The 18,918-nt window shown below is 36.9% G+C and overlaps 2 protein-coding genes across 3 annotated transcripts in view; both read right to left on the bottom strand.

The window, feature by feature from the left end:
* Igsf11 (immunoglobulin superfamily member 11) overlaps positions 1-18,918 on the bottom strand; it is a 156,755-nt gene that overhangs the window by 51,610 nt on the left and 86,227 nt on the right. The window lies entirely within an intron of this gene.
* LOC124992779 (testis-expressed protein 38-like) lies at positions 5,257-5,992 on the bottom strand. The gene is given in 3 exon segments (XM_047564030.1): positions 5,257-5,450; positions 5,453-5,698; positions 5,701-5,992. Coding segments are annotated over 3 exon segments (732 nt in total).

Here is an 18,918-nt window from a genome sequence, read left to right as displayed (position 1 = left end):
TCTTTATGACCTGAATGGAATGATTTCCAGACCATATTAAATACTGTAAGCTAATTGCAATGGAATATTTATATTATGCTCCTTTTGTACACATAAGGAAAAATATATACATACATACGCACACAAAGAATAAATCAAAAATTGATGAGACTGATTATCTACAGGGGTGGGTAAAGTGGAACTTGGTAGAAGAGGGTAGAAGCAGTAAAGAAAAAGTAACAGGGAAAAGGTATGATAGCTATCTGAACATACAATATGGGTTTATTTCTATCATTTGGGATTGTATGAATTACTCATACACTCAAAAATAGGATAAATCAAATTAATCAAGATGCAGGAAAGTGGGCTTACATAAGTAACTTTTGAGCATATTATATGAGTTAATGCTCTCAGACTAAAGACAAAAGTAACTAAACTGTTGAATCATTTCTGTCTTCTTTCATTCTTCATAGGCATTTTTTATTGTTATTTATTCTTGATTTTAACGAAGTGTGTAAAAAATTTTAAGTTAATTTCTGAGAATTTTAGAACTGAAAAAATAAACTAATTTAGCTTTTTCACATTTATAACCCTGAATAATTTATTCAATATACATTTTTTAAGTATCTAATACAAAACAGCCACCCAGTTATACAGCAAAAATCTAACAGAAATCAAAGAACAGTAAATGTATTCAGGGAGCTTAAATTATATTTGGGGAGATAAACATGCAAATGTAATTTCAGGGTAGAAAACTAAATGTGAAAAAAAACTATGTGAGAAATCTTCATTAAAAATGTTTACATGTACTTGTGCATAATGAGCCAAAGGAAGTTACATTTTATGATTGTCTTTATTAAAATAATGGGATGAAATAGATAATAAAGGTTAGGGGGAGAAGATATTTGGCTATCAGGTATAGTATTAACACTTTAACAGGAAATAATATACTTCACTGTTTTCAGGAATGGGCAGAGAACTGACCCCTGAGCACTGATGGTTGTATGAGGTGGTTTGGGGGAGAGGAGAAGAAGAAGAAAGCAATAGCTGGGCACTGGGACCCTGGAGCACGAAGGCTTCATACTCTTTATGCCCCCACCTAGTCTACAAATTCACATGGGCTCTGGTCAATCCAGTTTTACTTCTGGCAGCCAACCCTATGCCAGGCATTGTTAACAGTGCAAACCTGAGAGATACAAACACTACCTTTGTATAACTTAAAGCCTAATGAAAATACAACTGTTCGTCAAGTAAACACATAGAAATTAATGTTATGCAGAAAGTAACACACTTTTTCTCCTCTTTTTCCAGATGAAGTAATCTGACTGTAAAGTTTGGTTACAATTTCACTGGTAAGTATGGCTACTTTTAGAACCAGTGACCTGTCAACAAACTACTGAGTCCTCCTCCTATCCTGGGAAAAATAACAGAATCATGGCCAGCTATTGATCCCTGACCTCCCCACAGGGCCTGCTGAGGGAACTGGAGGAGACAACCCTCTTATGCAGTCCAAGAACTCTATAATCCAAGGCACAGAGAGCCTGTAGGCTTCCTCTCTGATTATCCAGTCCTGTCAATGAGGCTTGAGTTCCACAAGGGATTTCACTTGAATTTTGAAGAAACTTGATCTTCAGAGAGGCTGGTAGAGGGATGTTTTCTTTGGTATGAGCAAAGTTGACAGTGAACTAGACACCAAACAGGACAGACAAAATTTTCTGTACAGCTGCCACTTCTCTGCAAAAATTTAGCTGCTCCTTTGATAATCTGACTGACGGTTTGAGAGAGAAACTTATGCAGGTCTACTCTAGTCACAATTTAAAAAGTGGCATACAATAAAATGTGTGCTTCTAACAACTTCTGAGTTAACAGTCTGAGAAAACTAAAGAACTATCAGATCCCAGGTTCTGTGACTACTTAACTAATATTAATATGTTCCTTCCACACAATTTTATGTTATTCTCTTATATTCTCCGTACCAAAACACTTTCCAGTTGGAGAAGCAGTGGCAGTACTGTCTAGGAAAGATGTTAACTGTACCTTTCCTCTGCATATGCACATTATCTAATGTACTGAAACCAAGGACAATCCCCAGCACCCTATGAACTAGAGAGTCTCACAACACTCCAGTGTCATCCATTTTACATGACTCCACAGCTCTTCAGAATGGTCTATGGTTTGGGGATTTGGCCAAAGAGACTAGTAGGTGCAAAATGGCTTGCAACTAATTAATTAGCAATCATGGGAACATCTAATCCAAGTGTGTATGTACAATATAAAGATTTTGAGATAAAATCAGTTATCATGTTAGGTACCAATGAAAGACTAGTAATTAATAAAATTTCACAACAAAGTAGTTATTGAGGTCAGGATTATAAAACAGATGAAAGATGAAGGGAGGGAGTGAGGGAGGGAGGGAGTGAGGGAGGGAGGGAGGGAAAATATGACAGAGCTATCCTTCTCAACCCAATATCCTGATGAGAATATCATCAAGGTAACCACTTTGATTCCTTCACCTCCACCTCGACCCTTGAAGTTAGATTGCAATGAAGAATACCACCTCATCCTCAGTAGAGCCGATTGATAAATAGGAAAATGATATTGAAGCTAAAAGTCTACCAGTTCACAAACTGAATAATCCACCCCTCAAATATATCCTAAAGTACTCTAAGTACTATAAGAGATGTGCATGTGTGAATACATATGTATAACATGTAGTACATATAGAGTGTGTAGTTATATATACACATGTATTATATTCATAAAATACAACAGAAATACCTGAAGAAAGTGAGCTGAATCAGATAAGTATCTTAGTTTAAAATTCACCACTCATTTCACTGAAAATAATCATTTCCTATTTTTCTAATTAGGAGTTGGTAAAAAATAGTCTTTTCTAGGTGCTCACACACTAACATCTAGTAGAAAGTGCCATTAAACATAACTCTGTATCTGTGCTGGGTCTGTAACTGAGATAGAAATATGCCAAAAACAAAAAAAAACTCAGGCAATATCCATGAGCTTTGACAGAAGGAGAAGTGACACTCTCCCATCAGTGCACCAGTCAAGCGGTGCTTTCAGGGAGTTAGTATTTAAAGAAAAGTGTGGTCTGCAATTATTCAGTTTCTCAATGTTGTGAACCAGAACTTTTTCAAAAGACCATTTAAATTTCCTAGATTGTATCAATCTTACCTTCCTTACCACTTTTCATTTCCAAGTCAAATTCATCTTGGGGTAACTTGGGATTAGCGTGTCCACCTACAGTGAGTGAGTTTTCTCTTTCTAAGAGTATCAGATCCCCAAACTGTCAGAAATCAAGTCAGTGACCAGATGGCATTTCGCATTGTTGCCCTGGTGTCCTTTCATTAGCTTTAAAGTTTTAAAAGTCTGCTTGAAAGTATTTATTTTGGATAGCTTTGTGTGCCATTCTTAAGATTGCCTTTAGAATAAACCTATTGCATGATCTTTTGATTTTCATATAAAAACAAAGTTTTTATATGAAAATTTTAAGGTAAATTCTAGATACTAGCTATGCCCCCACCCCCATACACACACTTAATTTGCAGCTTTTCAATTTGGAAAGTGACTTTATCATCTACTATGATCCTTTTATTTCATCCATGAAAAAACTTGGGCAACAAAAGGAAAATCATTTGTCTGAAATCAGTGTCAGTTCTTAATTTTCAACTGAGTGTTATTTCCATGGTATCCAATTTGTTACACAAAAGACAGAAATTTAAATACCCAGGAATAAATTTCAAGAATGTATTAATAGGAAGTTTTAAATTTCTGCTTCTTTATATCTGTTCACTATTATTTATTACATTACTTTGTTGGATATGTATGAAATGGTGAACGATAGAGGTTATGAAATGAATCAAGTTTGTACTCCAGTAAATTATACCTTCTTGGAGAACACATAACATACAAAAAAAAAAAAATGCCAGAAATGGTATGAGGGTAAGTATAAGAACTTTTTCATTTATTAACTTCTTAAAAAGATACTTGTTTGTTTAAAGCAAAATAATAAAAAATGTAATGTGTAATATATGTAATGTTGTAAAAGGTATCACAATGGTAGCACAAAGTATAGGAAAGTGCTCAATGAGAATACACTGTATGTGCTGGGTTGTGGCTCAGTGGTAGAGTGCTTGCCTTGCATGTGTGAGGCACTGGGTTCAATCCTCAGCACCACACATAAATAAATAAATAAAATAAAGGTATTGTGTTCATCTACAATTAAAAAAAAAAAAGAAAATACACTACTGCCAGTACTGTCAGACTTTTGTATTATAAAGTAGCCTAATATGAGCCTATGTACATTGTGATAAACAAAGGATGTACATTGTAATCTCTCCAACAAGCATCTACACATGGATATAGCCAAAAGAGTCAGCAAAACACATAAAATGCAAAACTAGAAAGATATTCAATTAATTAAAAAATTGAGAGTTGGTTTTAGATTGTTAAGTCAGGGCCCAGTGCTTCCTTTACTGTAGGGCTAGAATAGCCCTATTATTAAGGTATGGCGATTATGGGATCTTTATTAAATATCCAGTGTGTTCAACAGAGAAGTAGGAAAGCATTAAAATAGGAACAAAGATCAGATGGAATGAACAAAAAATAAGGTGGTACTCTTAAACCCAATCATATCAAAGATAAAGCAGGTATTGTCAGTCTTCATCAAAACGCAAGAACATACTCTATATATGAACAGACTAAAAGAAACAATTTTACAACAAACATACAATTATGAGAAGCATACTTTATGTATCAACAGACAGGTTTAAGAAAGTAGAAGAAAAGATATACCATGAAAACATTAACCATAAGAAATACTGAGTAGTTATATTAATATAAGAAAAAATCTACTTCAAGACAAGGATAAAAAGGGAAATGCTGTAATAATAAAAAGAGCAATTTGTTAAAAGAAATAATCCTAAATGCTAGATACCTAATAACAGAACTTCAAAATATATGAAGCAAAAACTAGCAGAACTAAGGGAAGAAATAAACAAATATATAATTATAGTTTAATATTTGAATATTCTGCCTCTCAGTAATTGGTAGTGTAAGTACACAATAAGTATATAGACAATGCAAATAACAAAATCAACAATGTTGATCTAATTGACATTTATAAAACCTACCCCTAAAACTGAAAAGCAAACATTCAAATTCACAGGGAATATTCACCAAAATATGCTAGACTATAAAAAGTCTCATTATTTTTATTTTTATTTGTTTGAAAAAGGAAATTTTTATTTATTTTTTGACTTTTCAAAAATCTTTAATAACATCCAAATGGGCTGTCAGTTCCCATTTTCTACTAATAGTCCTTGTACCTAAAGCTCCCACCTTCAGTGAAAAGAGGCTAAAACTCTGATGCAAAAGCTTCACATTGAGACAGTTCACCCCATGGTCCAGTGTGGGAAGGGAATGGAAGTGGATATTCCTTTCAGGACAGATGGCCAAGGGTAGGAGGCACAGTGGTTCAGCATGCGAGGTAGGTTGCGAAGGGGTGGGGCAAATGGTATCTCCTGAAAGATGGGAATCGCAAATGGGGATCTGGTTCGGCACTGCAGCATCCGATTAGATAGGGGCTGATGTGGTACCATCAGAGCAGGTTGTCGAGGAAGAGGGGACTCTGCCTTGGGGCTGCTGCCTCTGAGGGCATAACCCCTGCCTTCAGGGGTCTCTGACTCCCACAGCGAATCTGGAATTGAACTTTAATCTCAGTTTTGGTAACAGCTGCAGGAGGGCCTGTGGTGATAGCTGCATTTTTACCGTAGCACCTCCACTTGTTTATCCAGTACAAGAGTAGACTGTAAGTGAAGGTGGCAGTACTCATCACTTCCACCCACTGCTGGGCACGCCTCTCCTGCCACGGCTTCTTCCTCCAGTGAAGAAAGACCATGCAGCTGCCGGTTATCATAGAACACAGCCTCATGAATACGAAGTACAATACAACCCACATGCCAGGAAGGCACAGGTCCTCCTCCTTTTGGGAATCCATTAGGTTGAGTCTTGTTACCAGGACTATGGCTCTGGAGAGAATGAACTCACCCACTAACCTGTCCACCAATGGGAGTCTTCGGAAGGCCCAAGCCCCATTGTTCCCTAAAGAAGAAGTCACCAGGTTCTGAGCACTGGGAATTTCAGGGGTGGTGTTTGTGGAGTGGGTCTGAGTTGATGGAAGGAAGAGACTCCATCTGGTGTCATCTCATGAGCATTGTTTCTTCCATCAAATACCAATCCACCACAGAATTGTCTGTTCCCACCTTCTTATGGTGAAGTCACAAAACAGCCCGCAGGAAAGGGCACTCACACCCTCAGGAGCTTATATTATTGTTGGTGGTTGTTAGGGAGCCATTTCTGATACCTTTTCCAGTGGGTAGTTGTGCAGGGAGCACAGTAAACATTGGGCAGACCTTCCCTCAAGAAGTTTCTGACCAAGTTGTCAGGGAAAAGAACTGTTCAGGGGAACCAAGTGGTCAAAACCTCCTTCTTTGACTCCTACAATTTCTCTTTTGTTTCTTCAACAAGGGCTGACAAAGTGTTTTCTGAGCATCATCAGGCCCTGTGGGAGCTCTTCCCTATGTGTTTCTGCATCTCTTTCCAGCTTCATCTCCTTCCCCATCCTTCATATACCTTTCCCTTCTGGTCATGCCAAAGACCCTGTTTATTTACCTCTGGAGTTTGGCTCATGCTGCTGCTTCACTCAGGAATGCCTCTCTCCACATTTCCACCACTGAACATCTCTCATTTTCTTCCAGGTGGCCAACCATCCCTACTCTGAGGCAAATAGTCCTTCCAGTTGATTTCCCAGAACCACATCATCTCTAGTTTGAAGAGACTTGGAGAGTTGTCTAATCCAACTTCCCTCAGATGTTTGAGTCCTGAGGGCAGAACTTCCCTACTCAGCAACTGGTCCCCCAGGGTTCCCTTGACTTAGGGATTTGCTTACCATTTCCTGAGGCAACCTGCTTCATTTATGACCAGCTCAATTAGAAAGCCATTTCCTAATCAAGATTAGTTCAAACTCCAAGTAGGTTGTACCACTGGTCCTGGCTTGGATACTTGGCATTCCATCAGTTACTCCCATCTTTATCAGTAGCCTTATCCTTTTAAGAATAGATAGTGCTGAGACCCACGCCAGAGACTGCGCAGGCCTGTTCTCCCCCACCCCACCACAGACAGACCTCGGCGCCCTGCTCCCCAGACCACTGCAGACACCCTCTTCTCATTATTTTTAAAAAGTAACATCACTAGCCTCAGAGGAAATAAATTCAAAAACAGTACAAAGAGACATTCAGAAAATCACCAAACAATTGGAAATTGTGCAACATGCTTCTAAATTGTCCTTGAGTCAAGGGCAGATTCACAGAAAATATTTATGTTATGATCACCTTGTCAGAGATGGGATGGACTCACAGACACATAGTCAAAATTTGCTTCAGATATTGAAACTAATGACACCACACATGCACCAAGGGGGAAGAATTCATTATGTACATAATGAGGGTTTCTGTGGAAAACAAGCGAAGTTCCTAAGCAGGTCCAAAAAATGATTTGAGACATCAGGGAATAAGCTGCTGTGGCTCTGACTGTGATTGAGGGTGGTCTTAGAGGGAGGGTTCCCAGATGTGGGTAGTTTGGACTTCCTACCATTACTGAAAGATGAAGCACCCAGACTTTCTTAGCTCTTCAGATATGGGCAGAAGAGAAAAGGGAATGGTGAGGCTTGAGAAAGCTATCAGAAAACATCAAAAATGAAGACAGATTATTTATTAAAACTCACCCCTGAAGTCTGATGACTAAAATACACCATGCTTCATTTAATTGAACTTGAACTTATTTAACCCATTATGATGTTCTAGGAGCCCTGTAGCCTGCAGTCAGTAAAGGAGGTAAAAATTCTGTTGAATGAAAGCCTGTTCAAAATCCAGCATCATATATTTTGAAAAGTGAAAAGAGTGCCCTGGTCACTATCAACAGTGTCTGGAACCCTAAAAGGATAAGGAGACCTTGTATTGTAACAATGGCATATGTAGAGACAAGTATGACCTTGATTTATATTCTGGCTATCTATGAGGCAAGAGTTTCCAAGAGTTATTTACAACAAATGATACAACCTCATTATTGCTGCCACTGACCAAACACAATTACACTATCGGCAACAGCCCTCAAGAGTCTATAAAAATGTACAGATGGAGCTAAATGCCAACCAGGGCATCCCATGCTGAGAAGACTCTCTAAAATTAGCAGCTTTGATTGATCCTTGGGTAACATTCTTGATTAGGGACATCACAGGGAAAGGGTTAAAAAAAAAAAAAAAAACTCTCTCCAGTGAGCCATACTATGTGATGAGGACTGCTGGTGATATATAGGTGGCACAATATACAATATACAAATAGACAATATACAATAGACAAATGCCCTCTGCTGTTTATTCAGCTGGTACCAAGGAACCACAAGTAGTCAAGGGGTGTGGGAGAGGAGGGGTCACCCTGCAGCATCTGGCAAGGGACTGAGGGCAAGGAAAGCCACCACCTCCTGCACCAGAGAGCCCAGGTTTGGGTGTGTTTTACAGGTAATATTTCATTCAAACAAGCAAGCCTCAGTGGCCATGCCAAGCTTGCAGAGTGCTGCTTCCATTACCCAAGGCATAATGAACAGCTGAGTACTGGGGGTGATGCCCTGAAGACCATGTCTATCTCCAGAAGATTCCAGTATACAGCCAGCAAATGCCACTCTGATGGCAAATAGTGTGGGGTCAGGGAGAACAGATTTGTGCATCAAAAGCCTATAGACAAATTCTGGCCAATATACTTGGTCTAGAGACCCTAGAAGGCATGATAGGAAGTTACCAAAGCTTCTAGGTTAAGATAGTCTTTGAGTGGGAAGGGGACCACTAATGGGAGGGCATAATATTGTAATCTGAACAGATTCTAGAGCCTTTAGTTGTAGGAGGCTCCATTAAAAACAGACTGGTTTGCAACTAACAGCATAAACTGACTTAAGTAAAATTCATTATCAAAATATAAAAAATAAAAAATTAGAGCCTCTAAAACTCATATGAAAGATATTTAGTCTATTTTAAGGTGTGTGGGTGCTTAAAGGGCCATTAAGCTATTTCTTGACAGTATCAGGGATGCAGTGGCTCTCCACTTATCAAATAATTTTCAGTACTTTAACCAAGGCAGCCAGCCCTGTGTTTAGTGTGGCATGACAGAGCATTTTTGTAAGCATTACTATATTCTGCATAGGTGTGTCAAATGAATCTCCCTGGAGGAAGATATACTAGTGTGATGTCATATCTGGAGAAATCTGGGTGTGCATAAGATCTTGCAGCAAAGATCTGTGTGTGAGAACCAGGCTACCTAGACATACCTTGATAAAGGTGTACACCAGCTAGATACACGTACATTGTGACCTGTCAAAGATGAAGGAAAATAGCAGCTCAAGGCTGCTGAAATTGGCATAAAACAAAACACATGAACCAAATCTATAACTACCAAGTATTATACATTATTGACTGGATGAAATCAATAGTTTCATATAAAATATTGAGAATGAGGATCTTAACAAATAGGATCACACCATTAAAATAATGATAATTGTGAACCCCTTTTATTCTTTCCAACTCTGAAGACAGGTAAAGCAAGCAGTTAAGTGGGGACATTATCCCTTCTCTAAATAGGTCTTGTCTAAGAGTATGAATTCTTGAAGATCTGTTTTAATTTACAATGAGCAATAATTACTAGTTTAATCAGGAGCAGGGAGGGGGGTCAAAGGAGTCTCATTTTGTCAAGCCAATTATAAATGCAAAAGACATAATTTTAAGGTATTACTCGTTGGTTATAGCATCTGCACTGACTATATGGTATTATAGGATAACAAATTCTATGATCATGGGGAATTTAGGCAAAGCAATAGTTCTAATGTTTAGGGTAAGACATACCTATTTGTTCTCTATTTTATATCTGGTTATTTTCCCAAGCATTTAGTGTGTACCTTACTAAAATTAGTAAGGTTTCTATATGTAAGGCTAACTTTTTAATTTTTACCTGTAATTTGAACCTTAGCATCAATTAAGGTCATGAAGTACATTTCAACACAGTATCAATTCAGAACCTAAATGGTAGAGATGCAAAGCCAATCAGTACCTTCTTATCTTTTTGTTATATAAATTATTTTAGCAAATTTTTGGTTTTCAATGGGGTCACATTATGGACCTCTCTTTCAATTTGTTTCTTCTCCCTACACCCAAGTACATTTTTCTTTGGTTTTTTTTCAGGGTTTTTATTTTGTTTAGTTTAGTGATTACCAGATACCTGCTTATACTTCTAATTTCCTTCTTCCAAAAGACCTCAAGTCAGTATTATTAGGGTTAGCGGCCTTCCCCATGGTAGTGATGGTCTTCTTGGGTCAGCTCAGAATTAATCCCTTGGCTGTGCCATGCACGCGGAGTACCATACATGTTTTTCCCTATAACCCTGAAATAGCTGAGATGCAGCCAAAGTGGTGCTTAATAGGAAATGTACGGCTCTAAATGTTTACATTATAAACTTATACAATAGAGCAAATAAAATTTTAAGTCAGTATAATCAATAAGCAAAATTAGAAGTTCTCTTTAAAAATAAAAGGAGCTATAATTTCATTTTAATGCAAAAATTTTGAAGTATAACAGACATCAAATAAACTCACATCTCAAGTGTATGTCTCAATGTCTCAATAGTTTTTTATGAAGAACACACTTATGTAACCAGCATATAGCATAAGCATACACACAGAGCATTACCATAACCCCCAAAGCCCTCTGTAAGCCCCCTCTGTAAGCCCCTTCTAATCACTACCTTGCATCACACAAGATAACTATTATTCTGGCTTCTCGCAACATACTATAGTTTTGTCCATTTTTGAACTTCATATAAATAATCGTACTATGTATTTTTCTATGTTTGGCTGCTTTTGCTCTAACTGGTAAGATTTTATTGAGTATCAAATAAAGCTAAAGTTTACTTATTTCTAATGTTGTGTAGAATTCTACTAAAGAATGTACCAAAATGTCTCCATCCATTCTATTGTTAACAGGTATCTGCATTATAAGAATACACACAGATGTAGAACAAGACTTCAAAATGGTTTTGCAGTTTTGAGTCTGTATGTATATGTGCTGAATTTTTGTTTAGTGGTGTGAATTCTCAGACTCTCCACAGGGCATTTAAATTTCTGAACATCTGTAAGGTAGAGCATAAATTTTGTGACTAAAGGAAATGAATATGGTTTCTAAATACATGCAAATTCTATCAACCAGCAGTTCCATCACATGAAAGGGGTGGGGCATGCATGTACACACACACACACACACACACACACACAGAAACACACACACTACTATGAAAGTGCTTTGAAATGATAAAATGTAAAATGTAAAGAATCTTACCAGAGTTAAATGAGATTATTTCTCTTTTGCAACACACAGTCTGGAACAAATCAGATAAAGGATATTTTATCATCTTTGCCCTCTGAAGTTACTAAAAGAACTCAAGAACACCATGTTAAATTAAATAAGCCAGGCACAGAAGGACATACACAATGATCTCACTCATACATGAAATCTAAAAAAGTTTTCCTAATAGAAGCAGAGTAGAATGGTGGCTACCAGAAGATGAGGTAGTTACTGGGAGAAGGAGGTTGGGGAGATGTTGATCAAAAGATGTTTAATTACAGTGAGGATGAATCGTTCAAGAGATCTATTGTACAGCATGGTGACTATAGTTATTGATGATATATTATCTTCCTAAAAATATAAAAAGAGTAGATACTGAAGATTCTCATCACACAAAAAGAAATAACTATGTGAGGTAATGCATTTGTTAATTAACTAGACTTAAGCATTACACTATGTGTGCATGTGTGTATTTCAAAACACTGTACTGGATAAATGCATACAATATAAAAATATTTAAGAAATTCAAGGATCATGAAAGGGAAAAGTAGGGGAGTATTTACATGTAGGAAATCTGCTGGGTCAGGACAGGTATCAAAGAGTTGTCTGTGTGAAGACTTGCAATATCTGAGATAAGTGTGTATGAAAGCAGCACTCTGAACCCTAAAACACCAGAACTGAGACTTTCACAAAATGGGAGCTGGAGGTACTTTTAGTATCTTTTAGGCAGTGTCTTAGGTTAACAGAAACTCAAGGGAGAAGGAAGTCTGTGTGCTAAATTCTGGTCTGGAAAACAGATTGGTGGTCAAGGAGGAGGACCAGTGCTGGGCATTGCTCTACATAGAGCCACTGGTTCTGTTCTTTGTTGCAAACTTAGGGAATTATCCTAATTTCCTCAAAAGGAAACGATAAGAACCTTTAAAAGCAAGAGATACTCTTAAAAGAACTGCAAATTTTAAAAAGATAAAGCAACAATATCTTGGTAATCTTCATAACAATAACTCTGATAGGAAAAGGGCTACTCTCTGGCCCCCTACCCAACTAGGGCAGATCAGGGGACGTGGGTCACAAGGTGCTCCAGAGTCAAGGGAAAATGTCAATGCTATCAAGACACTGCTGTCCTGAGAAACCAAGAAGAGAAAAACAAATAGTTACCATCCTCATACAGAAATGAAAAACCAAAAATTCCTCTGTTACTATTATTCATGTGCCCTCAATGGGGTTGCTTTGGCCACTTTGTTTTAGGGGGTAGAGGGCGGTTAAAGTTATACTCTGCCTCAGAGTTGCCCAGAAGCTGAAAAAGCCTTATGAGCAGTTTGTCAATTCACACCACTGAAAAGAAATCCAACACACACATACACAGACACAAAAACACATGAATACCATTTCAAGAATAAGAAAGATTCTCTTGAAAACTAAGCTGACTCAATATTTGTGCTAACATCTAGGAAGCTTTTATAATGATGTGTGCCTAACTGAAAAGTGATAAAACTTGGGCCTGAGATCAATTATCCTTCCTTTTGAGGATACTAAGCATTTCACTTTCCCATATATTATCCCCAACACTCTTGTGAGGTCGGTGGGCACTGGTATGTTATCTTCATTTTACACATTGAGAAAGTAAGGAACAGAGCAATTAAGTAGCTTGAATACAGTAATTCAAAAAAATCTGTCGAAGCCAAAAAGTAAAATTCTAGTCTCATGATGTTCATTCTCTTTCCATTATAAAACACTGCGCCCCAAGAGAAAGGATTAAGCAAAAGGCAGTTCCAGGTAGGTCAAAATGCCTCTGCATACTTCACCTCTGGGAGAAGGGATGCATTCACTCTACTGTGAGAGTAATATATGAAATTATCTCACAATAAAAATTGTCCTTAATCCTCAAGCCCAGGGCCTAGAATAAATTAATTTAAGTTGGAGACAGGAAGGAACACTTAACAATATAAAAGTTCAATAAAGAGGAAATATAAAGAGTTAGCCCTATGCGCATTTGAATCAGAAATGTAAGTATAAATTTGTTAAGGTGAAATAAGTCATCCCCGTCATATAATACTTGACGCTATCAGCTCTGTCTAAAGAAACTGACACACACAAGCTCTCTCTGTACCTTAACGCTGTCTCTTTTTTAAGGAGTAGTGTAAGGCTCTATCATGAATACCAATGGAGATACAAACCTGTCTCACTGCTAACATCAAAGGCCCTACAAGATCTGATCTGTCATATCACCAATTCTCCAGTTCATATTTACTTTAAGTTTTAACATAGTAAAAACTCTTAAAATCACATTAAATTATCAGAAGTGTGTTACTTCCCAATATAAAACATAACATGTTATTCTAGTAATAGTAGGTAATTGCCACCATAAGATAGAACATTACTATAACTCGATAAAAAATTCTGTAAGGTAATATAATGGTTTAGATATGAGGTATCCCCAAAAGGTCATGTAGGAGAAAATGCAAGAATACCTAAGTGAAATAATTCAATTATAAGATCTGTTAACATAATCTGTGGATTAGTCCACTCGAATGGATTAACTGGATGGTAACTGTGGGTATGGTTGAAGGTAGTAGGTCACTGGGGGCATGACTGTGGGGTTTGTATCTTGTCCCCGGTGCCTCACTCTCTTTCTCTGTGCTTCCTGGCTGTCATGAACTGAGTAGCTTTACTCTACCATGCCTTTCCACCATGATGTTCTGTCTCACTGTGGGACAGAGCTGTGTGGAATCAGTCAGCCATTGACAGAACCTCTGATACTGTGAACCAAAATAAACACTTCCTCCTCTAAGTTGTTCTTGCCAGGTCTTTTGATCACACAGATGAAAATCTGACTAAAATAGGCAATATGAATACTAAAGGATAAGTATTCTCACTTATGTAATTTTCTTAGTGCATTCAAACACATGCATACCCTAATTCAATTTGCTCCCTCATGCTTAGAAAGGTACCAATAATGTATCTTCTGAAGTCATTGGAGGAAAATCACTTTTCCTGTTCTCATATGAAATTTTGTCCTCAAACGAGTTTGACTTAAAGTCAGAGGTACATTCACCAAAGAGATTTACAAAAAAAAAAAGGAAAAAAGGAAGGAAGGGAGGGAAAGAAAATATAAACTGCTGCTAGAGAGTGGATTAATTGCAGTAGTGTGAACCAATCCCACAACATCGTGTGATACTGTTACAATAGCTCCAGTTTGATTATTTTTCATTGAGATATATATAAGTGGATGGATAGTAATGATGAATAGTTTCATAAGTCATTAGACTGGATCTATCTAATGGAATTATCTGTAATGATACAGTGTTCTATAAGTATACCATCCAATATAGTAGCCATTGGCACCTGAGTTGTAGTTAGTATGACTGAGGAACTGAATTTTCATTTTAATTAATTTAAATTTAAATGTCTACATGTGGTTAATGTTTAGCATACTGAATAGCACAGCTACAGATACTTAAATCTTTTACAGGGTTAAATGATCATGCATGTATACCCTATACCATAATTCACAACTGGTAATGCATGAGCAAAAATTTGGTTGACAAATGAGTATGGTTTGGAGCTGATAGTAGTTTTGCTTTTAAACTAAATTAAATACTTATAGACTGGGTATTCCCCAGTTAGCCACTATATCTAACATTTTTCTGACTCTCTCTCTCTCTCTCTCTCTCTTTCTCTCTCTTTCTCTCTCTCTCTCTCTCTCACACACACACACACACACTCACATACATATACACACAAACATTTGAGTTTTCTACTGCTACAAAATGTGGTGCTATTATAATTATATATGTCAGATTTCTTTTCACAAAACATCACTTTACGTAAACTTCAAGTGATGTTTCTTTTTAAAATAATAACATCTACTAATATCTATATCCCTTTATTGAGCACTTGTTATGGGTTAAGTATCATTCTAAGTTCTTCACATTTATTAATTCCATCTTAATAATCTTTATATAAGATAGGTACTATTATTGTATACTATTATCTTTACTTTTCAAATAAAGAAATTGAGACAGAGAATTAATTTGCCAAATTATTGCTAATAAATGACATAGCCAAACATTTTAAAACTTTCTTTAGAGCAGTTTCAGGTTCATAGCAAACTTGAAAAGGTGGCACTAAGATCTCCCATATATTAACTGCCACCCATACATACACAGACTCTCCCATTGTCAACATCCCCTACCAGAGTGGTACAGTCACTGCATAAAGAACCTACATTAACACTCGTTATCATTCAAAGTCCATAGTTTATATTAGGGTGCACAGCCACTACTGTATATCCTATGGACTATAAGGATAGGTATCCACCATTACAGTATTTGTCTCAGTCCATCTGGCTTCTATAACAAAATACTTCAAGTCTAGCTAATCAATTCTTTCTTTCATCAATGTTGCCTTTGGTGTTGTATTAAAAAAAACATCATTTCCAAACAAAATTATCTAGATTTTTTCCCATTATCTTTCAGTTTTACAGTTTTGTGTTTAACACTGAAGTCTGTCATCCATTTTAAATTTATTTTGTGAAGGCGGCAAGATCTGTGTCTAGATTTATTCTTTGTACTTGGATATTTTGTTATGCTACCACTATTTTTAAAAGACTATTTTTTATATTTCCTTTGCTCTTTTGTCAAAGATCTGTTGCCTACATTTATGTGGATCTATTTCTAAGTTCTTTATTCTGTTCCACTGATCTATTTATCTAATATTTCAGCAATCACACTGTCTTGATTATTGCAGCTTTATAGTAAATTTTGAAATTACTAGCAGTCCTTCAACTTTGTTCTTCTTCAATATCATGTTAGCTGTTCTAATTTTTTTTGCCTCTCAATATAAGCTTTAGAATCAATTTTACAGTACCTACAAAATAAACTATTAGGATTTTGTTTGAGATTACATTGAATATATAGGTCAAATTGGGAACTTGACAATATTGAGTCATCCTATCTATTAGCATGGAATAATCTTCCACTTATTTAATTTACTTTGATTTTTTCTTCATTGTTTTGTAGTTTTCCTTATATACAGATAATTATTACATTTTGTGATGTATTATGGTTTAGATCTGGAATGTCCCCCAAGGTCTCATGTGTTGAAGGCTTGGTCCTCAATGGAGCAATGCCCCAGGGGTAGGGTGTTGAGGCAATGATCATATCATGAGGGTTCGAACCTCATCAGTGGATTAATTATTTGAATGGATTAATGAAGTGTGGTGGAAACATGGGAATTGAGGCCTATACGGAGGAAGTAGATCCCTTGGGCATGCCCTAGAATGGCTTATCTTCTTCCCAGCAATATCTACCACCCTGTTCCCCTTCTCAGCTTTATGGCTGCCATGAGCTGAGCAACTTTCCTTTGCCATGTCCTTATGCCATGATGTTCTGCCTCATCTCAGGCCCACAGCAATGATCCATCCAACCATGGACTGAAACCTCTGGAACCATGAGCCAAAATAAATCCTTCCTCCTCTAAGTTGTTTTCCTCAGGTATCTGTCACAGCAACAAAAAGTTGACTAGCACAGAATGTCAGTGTAAATGGTATTGTGATTTTAATCTATCATTATACTTGTTCACTGATGGTATGAAGAAAAGCAGTTGACTTTCGTATATAAATTTTGTATTTTGCAACATTCCTATAATTGTGTATGTGGAGTCTTTTAGATTTTATACATATACGATCATGTCATCTGTGAACAGTTTTATTTCTTCCTTCCCAATCAATCTACTTTTAATTTCCTTTTCTTATGTCATTTAATTTTTTAGGATTCCCAATAAAATGCTGGAATAAAATGAATGTGAGAGGAATAAAGCCTCTCTCCTTTGACCTAAATTTTAGACAGGGTCCTCCTCAGTCCTTTCTGCCTAGACTTGACCTTGGGCTTCCTTCTCTATCCTTGTAGAATCTGCTTTGAACCAGAATCCTCCTAAATCTGTTTAGTGAAAATAACCCACACTTGTTATCTGACCACCCTTGATATCACCCCGGCCTGCCTGTAGCAATAACTCTACGGAGTCAATTTAGGCAGAAACCCTTATCCTTGATATTTCTTCTTAGTAACTATCCATCCACTAATCCCCACTCTGCTCCATGATTACAAATTTCCAATTGTCCCTGTCTGAACTGAATCTAATCTCTCTCCTTCATTGCAAGGCCCCATTGCAGTCATCACTGTATCTACTGTCATGATCATTCTGGAATAAAATTGACCTATTACTTTTAGCAAGAGTTTAAATTTTTTTCTTTAAGAGGTGATATCTTTTCCTTGTTCCTAATTTTAGTATGAAAATTTCTAGTTTCTTACCATTAAGTATTATCTTACCATTAGGTAGGATTTTTTTGTTGATTTTTTTAAGATATTTTTTAAGTCAACTTTTTCATTGCTGTGACCAAAAGGCCTGACAAGAACAATCTGGAGGAGGAAAACTTTATTTGGGGCTCACAGTTTCAGAGATCTCTGACCATACACAAATGACTTCATTGCTCTATGCCCAAAATGAGGCAGAACATCATGGTGGAAGGTTGTGGCAGAGGGAAGCAGTTCAGGAAATGAAAATCAGGAAGCACATAGAGAGAATTCTACTCAACAAGGATAAAATATAAGCCAAAAGGCATATATTTTGCCACAGTGAACGCCTACTCCAGTCAACAGTTACCACCCACTTAATCCATTCAAGTGGATTAATACACTGATTGAGTTAAAGTTCTCATAACCCAATCATTTTCCCTCTGAATGTTCTTGTACTGTCACACACATGAGCTTTGGGGGAACACTTTTCATATCTAAGCCATAACAGATATTCTATGTCAAATTAAGGATGTTGCCCTCCATTACTAGTTTGCACAGTTTTTTTTTTTTTTATAAAGACTAGGTGTTGAGTTTTGTCAAATGCCTTTTTCTATCTATTGCTATGATCATATGACTTTTAAACTATTAATGTGATATACTTATTTTTGAATACCAAATCAGCTTTACATAACAACTAAATCCCACTTGGTCATGGTAATATAATACTTTTATGCACTGTTGGATTCAATCTCATAATGCTGCATTTTGTTAAGAACTTCTGTATCTACATTCATGAAAGATACTACTGTGCAGTTTTGTTTTCTTATAGTATCTTTGTCTAGTTTGAGTACTGGAGTGATGTTGACCTCATAGAAGGAGTTAAGAAGTATTACCTCTGCTTTATCTTCTGAAGAAGATTGCAGAGAATTGGTATAAGTCCTTCTTTAAGGTTTGGTGAGATTCACAGTGAACCCATCTGAGGCTGGTACTTTTTGATTTGGAAGGTTACTGTATTAGGATTCTCTATTAAGAGATTCTCATATTCATTCTCTCTCTCCTCTCCTCTCCTCTCCTCTCTCTCTCTCTCTCTCTCTCTCTCTCTCTCTCTCTCTCTCTCTCTCTCTCTCTCGCTCGCTCTCTCTCTCTCTCTCTCCTTTATCCTCTCTCTTTCCATCCCTCTCTCCCTACATAGAC

The sequence above is a fragment of the Sciurus carolinensis genome, chromosome 9 (genome assembly GCF_902686445.1).
Source record: "Sciurus carolinensis chromosome 9, mSciCar1.2, whole genome shotgun sequence".
In the NCBI taxonomy this organism is placed as follows: domain Eukaryota; kingdom Metazoa; phylum Chordata; class Mammalia; order Rodentia; family Sciuridae; genus Sciurus; species Sciurus carolinensis.
This window is presented reverse-complemented; position numbering and strand designations above follow the sequence as displayed.